The sequence below is a fragment of the Notolabrus celidotus genome, chromosome 4 (genome assembly GCF_009762535.1).
Source record: "Notolabrus celidotus isolate fNotCel1 chromosome 4, fNotCel1.pri, whole genome shotgun sequence".
Lineage (NCBI taxonomy): Eukaryota > Metazoa > Chordata > Actinopteri > Labriformes > Labridae > Notolabrus > Notolabrus celidotus.
The window spans coordinates 37,757,641-37,770,138 of NC_048275.1; the positions used below are offsets into that span (position 1 = coordinate 37,757,641).

Below are 12,498 nucleotides of genomic sequence, written 5' to 3' on the forward strand. Positions count from 1 at the left end.
GATTTTGGGCCCTTGGCCAGGAAACTCCCCAGATCTTAATCCCATTGAGAACTTGTGGTCAATCCTCAAGAGGCAGGTGGACAATCAAAAACCCACAAAGCATTGATTATGCAAGAATGGACTGCCATCAGTCAGGATTTGGTCCAGAAGTTGATTGACAGCATGCCAGGGAGAATTGCAGAGGTCTTGAAAAAGAAGGGTCAACACTGCAAATATTGACTTATTGCATGAATTCTGTGTAATTCTCAATAAAAGCTTTTGATACTTATGAAATGCTTCTAATTGTATTTCATTATACCATAGAAACATCTGACAAAAACACCTAAAAACCCTGAAGCAGCAGACTTTGTGAAGATGTAATATTTGTGTCATTCTCAAAACTTTTGGCCATGACTGTACATCCCTAATCAGGACATAAAGATCATTTTAACCAGTATAAGACAAAATGTATCTAAATCTGACTACCAACCCCAGCTTTAATCCTTTAAACAAATAATTCTCACTTTAGACAGTTTCATGACACACACACACACACACACGCACACACGCACACACGCACACACGCACATGCACACACACACACCTCTGTGTTTGCACAAGCTTTTACAACATCAGCGTCATCATGATGTTTTGGCTGTAAATAAACCTTTCTCTTAAACATCCAAGCTCCACTGATGCAGTCATATGCAAACAATACTCACTCAGGTAGATGTTTCCCCTTGAGTGTCATGGTGTGCAGTGTTGCTTTACCTAAAATTCACACCATGAGATATCAAAGGCGTGTAAATGCCTGCGGAGCATCAAGCCATTTCATCCAGACCGCCTGTGACCTCTGTCACTGCGTCGGTGTCACAGCCGTCCTGTCAGCACCACTGACGGAGGAGCTGAGGAGACAAGGACAAAATGTCGTCACCACCACGCTGACTGATAGTAGACTTTCATACACCTTTGGCTTGTAGGGAGCAGGAAGAGTTTTAATGTTTCAGTTTGAACAGAGAGGGAGGGGATCTGTTTCATGAAGAGGAAGAACAACAACGATGAAAACTACTCATAACATATCTGAAAAAACTGAACAAGTTCTACTCGTCTGTCTCCTGCTGTGTCAGCTTTAATAACATTAACCTGGGATGAATCATTCTCTACTAGGGCTGCACAATATTTGGGATAACGTTGTTGAATATTGCCATGACGATATGACTTGCGATAAATAAACAGATGCTTAAGTATACAATGTTAATGTAGTTCTGCTTTGGATTTGCTGCGAAGAACTTCCACCTGGCTCCAGCTGCTATATTAACAATTAACCAACTTAGTTGCATGGCTGTACAGTTTCTTGATCAAATTAGCAGAACATCTCAATGCCCCCCTTTAAAAATGTGCTGCTTCTCCAAACAAAAATGTCCCTTGCAGCTGGATTGTTGAAGTAAATAAATACAAATCTGAAAATAAGTTCAATAATTTTAAATTTTAAATGAATTTAAACATCATTTCAACCCAACTGCAATGTCTGTCATTGCAATTGTCTAATATTTTCTCTTCCCACCAAGGGTATGAGGTATTAGGGGGATGAGGTGTTGGAGTGGAGTACAAAACTTTTTTGGAGCCAATTTGACTCAGTTTGGACTAGTGTTCATTTTGGCAGCTATTTTAGATTAAGTCTTAGTCTTTATAGGAAAATGCCTGTTAGTCTGAGACACATTTTAGTCTTTTCAGCCCTTTATAGTTTGAGTCTAGTTTTAGTCACATTCTAGTCTTTGATTTTTGCCTAAACATTCATGTAGTGGATCAGATATCAGTATCAGGGTTATACAAAGTGTTCAAATCATCAACATTTCACTCCTTTACACTTTTGCTTGGGTAATATCTTAAGTGAAATAATTCAGCCTGTCCCTACAAAAAAGTAAAAAGAAAACATTCTTGATGTGACCACTGACTGTATTTTGTTCTCTTGACTCACAGAAAAATGCCATGAAAGGGTTAGGGTCCTTACAGTCCCTGAATGTACCTGCAGTGACAGGCGCACTGGACAGACAGTCAGCTCAAGGCACTCTGAAATGAATCTGCATCTTTGATGACTAGGAGTTGATCCAAACTTATTAAATGTGTCTGATGTTTCACCAAACTGGATTAAATCAAGCTGTAGACGCAGAGCTTTTTACGGTGAGGGCGGCAAAAAAGTCAAACATCAAATATTAAACAGACGTCCCCCGGTTGTGTCTTAGGTAAAAATCCTCAATGAAGATGAGACAGATGCATGGAGGTGAGGAGAGCTGGTTCATAAAGCACACCTGCTGCAGGTAGAGACCAAGCTAACACTGAGCCCTTCAGATAATAACTCAGCCTGTCACAGGAAGTCATCACTTTTATTTCTAAAGATTAGACGCACAGCGGGGGAAACATGGATTCTTAATGTCCGATGGTCCGTCACTTATGTCATCGTCTCGTTGTCATCTTGGCATCGTCTCGGCATCGTCTCGTCTTCACTTTAGCTCGTCATAGTCTCGTTTTCGTCATGAAAAAATGAGTCATTGACGAACATTTATCGTCGTGGGCGTAGGGGGCGGACATATAGGCCAGTAGGGCTCCATCTGATTGGCCAAATACATTGTCATGCAGAGGGTGAATGCATGGCACATGGAGTACAATTTATCGCAGTTCAAGCAGTCTGTTGCAACATGTATATCGCCCATGTTGATATCGCGATGACAGTGACTTTTCGATATATTGTGCAGCACTATTCTCTACCATAGCTATGTTGTCTTGACAGAAGAGCTGTGAATCACTGCAGTTCTATACAATGATTTGAATTTATCACAAAGTTCTGATAATCCTCTCTTCTGTTTCTTTCACAGAGCAGCAGCATGGTGGACAAGAACATCTACATCGTCCAGGGTGAAATCGGTACTGTTGTTGGGGCAATCAAGAGGAACTCCAGATGGAATACCCACACACCCCTGGTGAGTCTTAACAACATGAATATCAACAGATTAACCAAGTGAGGGTTAGGTTTACTGAAAAACTGACAGGTGGGAGGTCATTCTAAAACACTGATGGAGTCTGTCATGCTCTTACATGTTGGAAGATCAATGTTAACTTAAAGATTCACTGTGAAATTAATATCTTTAAGTATGATGATACATCTGTGTGAGTACATCGTATTACAACAGTGGTCTAAAGTCATTGTTATGCAGTTACTTTTTGGAAACAGGCTTTATAAATGAACCAAACAGCAACAACACTGCAAAGACTCAGTGGTGACATCAAAAGGTAGAAACCTGGTTAATTCATGTTATACCAAAATGAGGTGTGGTCGTACTTTACTTTCCCTCTGTGCACACACAGGCATGCGTACCAACCACACTGGCTCAACCAAACACTTTTTACAAACACAGTATTTTAGGAACTGTAATAAATGATGAATCAGAGAAAGGACGGTTCTCATGTCATTGTCTCTGCAGAGACAAACAAAGACTGATGTATGGTATTAAGGATCCCTCTGTGGGTTGAACTCAGAGGTCTGCATATGTTTTAATTTTTGGATGTTTTAATGTTTTGATTTGATTATTGTGTCATGCATACAATCATATGCCCAGCCCGCATGGGCTTACAAGACACCATGAATTCATACAGTTCAAGGTCAGAGCGCACAGCATGATCATTCCTTGTAAGGAAACTGAGGGAGAAAATTATAACAGCATAAAAGAAAATAATACAAATAAAAATGTACACTACTTAAAAAGACTATCTTGTCTTCTTATCCAGGCTTTTGATACAAAATTAGCAAGTTTAAACACGTCAGAATTAAACAACCAATTAAGTTTTTGTACATCTCTCCACGTCAATATTTCAGGCTTTTTACAGGAAATTTGTTGAAACATAATTCTCTGAGGTCATCATAATTTGTACAATACAAAATAAAAAGGGACTCTGTTTCCACTTCATTCAAATCACACACCTCACAGAGTCTGTTTTCTTCTGGGGTATGGTATGGTCATCCTCACCTGTTGCCAAAACAGCCACTCACTGTGTAGTGAGTGGCTGTTTTGGCAACAGTCTGTTCTGGTATAGGGATGGTCAGTGATTTTTGAATATTTGAATATTCGTTCACTTAGAAAAATCGGAGGGTTGCTGCAAATATTTTTGGATTTTAAAAGTAAAATCTGTCATTGTTTTTACTGGTGCCTGGTTTTAATACGGTATTCCCTCCAGACGGTGGCTATAGAGCATCTTAAAGCTGTTTGTTAAACGCATTAAGCTACAGATGAAGAGGAATGCTAACTGCATGAAATAGCAAAAGAAGAAGAAAACATTAGCGACAGAGATTATTCGAATAATCATTGAATAGATGCCAAGGATTATCAAATAGTTTTTTGGCTTGAAATGCCAATCCCTATTCTGGTTCACTGTTAGTACAGGCTGTAGCGATGTAACGATACACTCAACCCACGATTCTATTGGAATCACGATTTTTGTTTCACGATACGATTCACTCACGATTCTCTAACGATTTTCAAGAAAACTGGATTGAACTCAAAATTTAAATAACTATTATTTTATTTCAGTTCTCAGATATGGACAGTTGGGGTATATATTTGTTCTCTTATATTTCTTTGTAAACAAAGTTTTTCGTGTTTAAGGTGTGTTGTAACTCAAATAAAACCACTGCACACTTTTTTTCAGCACCCTGCAAAAAAACTAAAATCACTGTACAAAAATACCTTGTTGGAAAATTTCAGTGAACAATTATAGAGAAATGGAAAGTGAACAATTCCCAAATGAAAGTATTAAATATTAAAACAAATAAGGTCAATCTCTTTAAATGAGGGATGTACATTTCAAGTATATTCTTTGATCGATCTTTGGAAATGTTAACGATCAATTATCGTTTAATCATTAAAAAACGTGAATGTTTTCCATGTCAAAAATAATGACAAATGTGTTTTTTTTCCCCTAAATCAAATGTTCCTTCACTATACAGTGTATATTACTGACAGTATTAAACAGCTACAGATCATATTGAGGTGTTCAAAATGTTAACACGCTGAATATCAACATGAGGAGCAGGCTCAAATATAATCTCTGTGGACTCATGGTCACAGAGTGAAGACTCAGACTACAACATGTGGATTTACTGCAACAGGACAACTGAACAGGATCAGATTTTGGACTCACAGTGTCCAGTATTCTCCTTCTTATTGAAAAAAATAAACATTTTAACGTGGTCAGGTGTCAGCCGGGAGCGAAACCGGGTCAGAATCAGTCCGGCGGAGGAGAAACAAAGCTCTCGTGGAGACCTGTCACTCAGCTGTAGCCCCCAGCTGAGTGTCTCCACTGTGAGCAACACCTTCAGTCAGCTGATTCTGAAACATGCTGTGAACATGAGAGAGCAGCGCAAGAGACTTCATGATGTTGAACAAGTGGAGTATAATACAGATAGCGCCTTCTATGGTTTAAAAATATATCCAGATACAAATTTTGTTGAATCGATATTAATCCACCCTTATTTGTATTGATATTTTACCGTCTTGCAATATATCCTTACATCCCTCACAGAGTGATTATGCCACAACGTTGGTGTAACTGCAGTTAGAAATGATAAATTCACCAAATGCTGTCTTTGTGAAACGGCACTGACGGTGGGATGGAGGCAGGACTTAGTTTGGCAGAGGCGGTTCTTTTGTAGTTTTATATACACTAGTTGAAACCAAGCAGCATCCTCCGGTCTCAAAATATGAAGCCGATATAGAAGTACGAAAAACTGCAGTTCCTCGAGCGTCCACTAGAGGCTGGCTGCAGAAACACAGGAAACCACATACTGTGCCTGTCAGGTTTGACTGAAAGCTAGGTTGAGTCAGCATTTCCAATACTCTCAATAGGCTTCAAAACTGTAATACATGGACGTAGTATCCATGATGTCACCTGTTGGTTTTTGAAACAGTCTATGGTTTAAACAAGAGGAATAAGAAATACTTAGTACGACACAGAGAGAAACACCCACTTAAAAAACAGATCATTTTATAATGCTAAGTTTCCAATGATGTCTCTGTCTGCTCCCAACATGTCTCCTTATCGTGTTTATTTCTTTACCCAGGATGAAGAGCAGGACCCTTTACTGAACAGCTTTGGCCACCTCAAGGAAATACTCAACAACATCAAAGGTATGTGAGGCTGTGCTGATGAAGGAAACAGAATCCAACACACACATCTCTTCTTTCTTTGTCTGGTTTTAGCACAAAGAGTTAGGACAGCGATTCATAAAGTACGCTACTTCTCTTATCACTGCTGTATGAGGATATTTACTCTGGTATGCTCAGGAGTTTCCTCTTAAGAAATACTAGAAATCCATTTGAAAGTGAGGGACTGAAATGTAAATGAGAGAAAGATCACACTGACTTTGGACCGTTCAGTTAAATGTCACAGATGATGTTGAAAAGATCACAGACATGCTACAAAGCGTTTCCACATTTTGTAGGACGCTCTTTTCTTTTCTGAGTTGACGGTGAAATGGTCCTCGACTTATAAAGTTTTAATACTTTAGGATGGTGTTGTATTTTTTATTTTTTTTTACCTGTCACTTCCTGGTTGCTGTTTTGTATGTGCAGCTCTCAGCAGTGACTGTAAAGGCTGGTTTAGAAGAAAGAAGAAAGGTACTTTATTGATCCCCAGGGGGGAAATTCAATTTTTTCAATCATGCTATTTTTTTGGACATGCTACACATACAGTTTTTTTGGTATATACATACAAATGCACACATGCAGTGAACAGATGTGACAGAGATGTCAGAGTGAGGATACTGCCGTCAACCAGCACACCCAGAGCAGTTGGGGGTTCGGGGCCTTGCTCAAGGGCACCTCGGCAGTGCCCAGGCAAGTGAACCAGCACCTCTCCAGCCACCAGTCCACTGGCCAAACTTCGTCCATACTGGGACTCGAACCAGCGACCCTTCCCTTCCCAAATATATATATATATATAAATATATACTGCGTCAAATCAACGGCATAGCCTACACCGGGGGTTCGCGTAGCTCCCGTACCTACGCAGAGGCCTACGCACGTAGCTGACGGTCACCTCCTCCAAAATGTAACTACATGTAGAATCGACACGGACCACAAGCCCTGTGATTGGTCCGCTTGGCAGCATTGTATTTCCTGCATTTACAGCACTTCCGGGATCCCAGCTCATCGTCCGTGTATTTCATCTCCTCCTCTCTATTCTTCATGTAATCATGTCTGTATGATAAACAGCAACATGTATCAGCTGTAGATTAACAGAACACGCTCTGAATCTCTGTGGAAAAGGAAACAGAGATCGTAGCGGGGCCGGAAGCAGGCGACCGGCTATCAGAGAGACCACACTGCCCTCAAGAGTTTCAGAGGAGCATTGCTGTGAGCAGATTCTTTTTTTTTTATTTACAAAAACTTTTCTCGTAATTCCGAGATAATTATCTCGTTAATTCAGAAAAACGGTGCATGATTTTTTTTCTCATGTGAACGTAGTACGCTTCAGTACAAATCAAATGCAACCCGAGGTGCTTTACAGCCATTGGAAACAAGAAAGGAGCAGAAATAGAATAATGGCATAAAGATATATTAAAAAAACAAAAATGGATTTTAAAACAGAAACTAATGCACACCAACAACAATAAAATATGTGTAAAATAAGTTAAAGCATCAGATTAATATTAAGAATATAAATAGTTAAAAAAATAAGGGATAAGAGTTGCAAATAAAATTAAGGCTAAAAATATCAATAAAACTGAGTAGATAAAAAAACTATGAAGGTATGAACTCATGAGCTGATACAGTAAGAAGTAAACAAGCAGATTCCTTATACATGGACACAATGGATGGATGCAGCCCCTGTCCTCATCATCATCAGCTTGTGTTAATCAGAGCTAAACCTACTTCTCATCTAGTCCAGGAGTACTGAATGAAAACATGGGGTGCAGTGTGCTGCATTGTCCTCCCTTCCAATCCACCTTCTCTCAGTGCCTTTAAAACAAACCCTTATTAAATGATGACACAGGACTACTTTCATAAAGCTGTATTTCTTCTATTTGTTTATTCTGTATGACTCTGCCTGATGCTTTAGAAGCGTCAATGTAAAGAAGGCTACGTAAAGCCAAAGGTTAATAATGAGCATGGACTCTGCTCAGTGTAATCACACAGTCACTCATGGTGGTGATTGATTATCTGTAAGTCTAAGTGTGTGTAAATGCAGCAGAGGTTACAATCTGACAGCCCCCCCCCCCCTCTCTGGGAGAAGCCCAAGCTGGCTCTGAGGACAATCCTGCATGTTGTCATGCCTTTGCAATGAGAGTCCTGGCAGCTCCCACCGCCTTCCAGCTCCGCTCGTAGAAGCCATCAGCAATGGGAAAGATGCAACACATGGAGCTCCACGGCCTGAGCCCCCACTGCTGCTGCCTTCCTCCAGGGAATGCCTCTGCCACAGTGAGATGGACAGGCGCTGCTGGCTGTGGAGGAATCCACCACACTGGTTAACCCCCCCCTCTTTCCTTTTCTTCCTCTCCCTATAAACCCTTTCCCTTAGAGTTTCTCCTCTGCCCCGTATGAACCGTATCAATGTTTTTGACCAGAATGGAAATCAGACGTAAAGCTGAAACACTTTCAGGACACTTGCATGGAGTAAAACATTCATGCCCATGTTTGAGAGGCGGACATGTCAATATCTTTAAGCCCCAGTCCCCTGTGCAGCCAGCCTCTCACATGTTCCATCCATGCCCTGATGAGAGACAGAATGGAGATCAGATAACCACAGTAGAGTTGAATTCTGTGCTTGACAGACTGATCAATTTGTTTTGTTGTGGAGGCAGAGTAACAACCTAATAGATCTCTAGCTGTGTGTCTGGTTCAGAAACACAGCAGTATTTTGGTCGGAGATCTTGCGGGTGGGCTCTTCTGCTGCTGCTCGGAGGCTTTGCAGCGGCCCAGCTGTCTGCTTAATGAAAGCCCAGTAATTCCACAGACTCTGGTGTGTATCTCCGCTCGCTCTAACAACAAAAGCCAACCAGCAGAGGAGATATGAATTAGGTTTCCCAGCCCCCTCTCTCTGTTCTCTCTGTTCTCTCTCTTTCTTTCTTTCCATCTTTCCCTGTTGCTCTCTCTGACTGGCTCAGGGTTTCACTGCTCCGGTGGTTCTGTTCTGTTGTCTGTGATTGACAGGACCATGTGCCAAGGAGCTGCAGAGTAATGCAGCTGGAAGTATATCATCTGCAATTTTAGTTGGGTAAATATAGCAGGGAGTCTTGTCAAGCAGAGAGAAAAATTGCTCTGGGAAAGGAAGTGTTGTCTCCTTTCTCTGAAAGAAAAAAAAAAACGTCTCGGACTCCTGGAAAATGTGGTCCTCTCTCTGCTCCTGAACAATGAGGGCACAGTTGGAGAAGCTGGGACCAACCATGGAACATATGTTGATGCCGCACCTTGCTCAGTCAGCCAGGCGAATCTGTCACAGGAAGCAGGAGTCTTCCTCTGATTTAAGTGGGATGGTTTGGATTCAGCCCGATATCTAATGCCCCATCCCTAACCTCATTAGACCCATATAATTGAGTGCTTTCCACAGCTCCGAGGCCAGCATCTGGCTTTAAATGTGAGCTGGTGTGCAGAGAAGAGAGGGGTGTGCTGAGCTGAAATATAACCAGTAGATCACACTGTTTGTGGAGGGAAAGGAGCCGACCAATAAAGGTTGAATAATGATTGATTAATGACCAATGAGATGTATCCGACAGTATAAGCCACGAGAGGAACCCACGTACTCCTTTCTCTGGGATTTTTTTTGGCTGAAACATCAATCCAGTCCTGAAGCACATTCAAGGGTTCACAACATGGTAAAGAATCCTTTGTCTTCTGGACAGAGCATATTTGACGGATTCAATTTTATAAAAAGATGTCTGCACATACATTTAGAGCCTTCTGGTGAGGGACACGATTCTGGTAATGGAAGTGTTCCTGTTTTAGTCTGTTTGTAGTCCAAGTCTTGACAAAGTGCAGTCCCAAACCCCATTGGCTGTCATTAGACGACTCTTCAGCTTTTGATCCATCTTCATGAGCAGATATCTGCTTATTTGTTCAATAAATAGTACGGTCTAGATTCTCTTGACTTGATCTCCTTCTTACTGTGTCAAGTTAATGGTAGGACCACGGCAAGGCAAGTTTATTTATAAAGCAGCATTCATACAAGAGCAATTATACGTGCTTTACAGAGTTAAAAACAAAAACCAGAACAGTAACAATCAACATAAACATACAGCAAACACTTCCCAAGGATTCAGACTCACACATTGAATCTTTTCTGTGTTGAGTTGCAGCCCGAAGCTGACTCAGACCTCTTGAAATCCCTGCAGGGTGCCCGTATGCCCAACATCTAATAGATCCAATATCAGGTTCATTCCATAACACCATACCTTGTCAGAAAATAAACAATTTAAAATCTGACATTAAACAAACATAAGCATGAAAACATAAAATATTTTAAGATTAAGATCAAGAAAGAAAGAACGTAAAACTAGTAACAAATGTCTTTAAGTACCTAGTTCAATGATCAGCCATATCCCTTATCGGTTATGTAAATATCTGTTGCTTATTCTAAAAGCCCTGAAATGTTGGTTGTTGGATTTTGGCAGTTTGACTGCATGTTAATGTTTCTAGTTTTACTGTCCAAGTAAATGTTTTAATGACGAGTTCAAACACATTTCCTTAAATGGCACTAATTTGCAGCAGTAACGTTGTGACTTTGATCTTTAGAAGCCTGAAAATCAATAACCTTTGAGCTTATCAAACTGCAATGAAGTCTCCTGGGTCCCATGATGTAACGTTATATTGTGAGTTGATCCATGTCCGTTAAAACAAATCACTGATGCACAAACATCTGTTAGCGCTTTAAATATAATGTAATCCCAGCTAACAGAAACTAAACTGTACAAAGACTGAGTCTGCTGTTCAGTGAGGAACACGTGAAGAGGTCTGAAGTTTGGCTGAATGTAAAACCTTTCACTGTCTTCAGCTCGAAAAATCTTTACCTTCTGCTGCTGTAGGGAAGTCATCCTCCTCCTCTTCTGCTCAAAGCAGCTGAGGTCTCTCACCCAAACTTTGGAGCGAGACCCAAAAATCAAAAATAGTGTGCTATTGTTGAAATCAGCAGGATAGAAGCTAGCAAGCTAACAAATGGAGGTGACAGAGGCTGTTTTCTAAACCTCCTGCTATACTAGCAGTATGTACTGATTTGGTCTAAATTGAGTATGTAGTATGTGAACAAGAGCAAAATCTGCAGTATGATAAAACTACCCGTATGTCTACTGATTCAGGAACATGTCTCAGTTTACAGTGGACCAGTCTCCCTCACGTACTGTTTCCCACAATGCACAGCGCTAACGTTCTGCTTTTTCTTCCCTATATGACGGGGGAACTCAGTTTTTATGTGCTGTGAAAATGATTAAATTCCATATAAACCCCTTCTTAACTTGTTAAATCATAAGTGATGCTAAAGAAGCAGTTTCTCTATCAGCTTGGTCGTTGTTTACTTCTGCTTTCTGAAGCTGGAAATCCAGTGACGCCTGACCCAGCATCCTGCAGACCAGATCCACCAGAACAATCAGACTACAGACGACCTTCAGACACAGTATGCAGTATGTACTACATACTACATTCATAGGTAGTATATCAGACGGTGTCAAGAACAGCCATAGGGTTACATCAGGATGTGTTCAAAGACAGGTTGGCGTTCAAAGTCGCAAAGAATCTTGAATATTACCGTTTCTTTAAGGAGATTTTTGTTTTACTAGCAATATAAAATATATATATTACATTTGGAATAAGGATCTGTTTAACCTCCTAACATAAACTCTAGTGAGTGTAACACACATCATCAAAAGACTCTTCAAAGCAAGTATTCAGATTAAACAAAGCTCTACGGTGACATTTGAAGAATAATAAACTGTGGCCATTGTCTCAACATTTTCAGCCCTTATCAGTGATTCCTGTGGCAGAGGTATTTGGTGAACAGTTGGCTAAACAGAGCCGTAGCCTTTGCTGTGACATTAATAGAAATGTGAGCCGTGTTGTTTCTAATCTGGGTACTACTGGAATTAAAAACAACCAGCTGATGGGACAAATTGGCCCTGACAGTACAGTTGCCTCTGTATTTTGGTGTGAAGTCCCATCACGAATGATAAAAAGAAGGATACACTGAAGGTATTATTATAGTCTCTCTAGTTGATACATCTGAAGGGTTGTTTTGAGCCTTGGATTGAGTCTTTGTCTCTAACCTGACATTGACAGGGGCTCTCTTCTATATAGGATTGCCATCACACGGACAAATCTGTCTCAATCTCTTGTTGAATAATTCTGTGGATTTATTTTATTCCTTCTATACCTTAGAGAGTACAAGAGCACAGAGAGCAGCCTTTTATTCTAACATACATTTTATTTCCTCTCTTCCTGGCACGCTTTCTTTTTTTCAGTTGCACCTTTTTTATGCAAAAGT

General features: G+C 40.4%; 1 protein-coding gene across 1 annotated transcript in view; it reads left to right on the plus strand.

Moving 5' to 3' along the window:
* gbf1 (golgi brefeldin A resistant guanine nucleotide exchange factor 1) overlaps nt 1-12,498 on the plus strand; it is a 130,193-nt gene that overhangs the window by 11,499 nt on the left and 106,196 nt on the right. The window contains 2 exon segments of the mRNA XM_034681656.1: nt 2,853-2,957; nt 6,092-6,158. Coding sequence (XP_034537547.1) covers nt 2,862-2,957; nt 6,092-6,158 — 163 coding nt within the window. The 5' untranslated portion in view covers nt 2,853-2,861.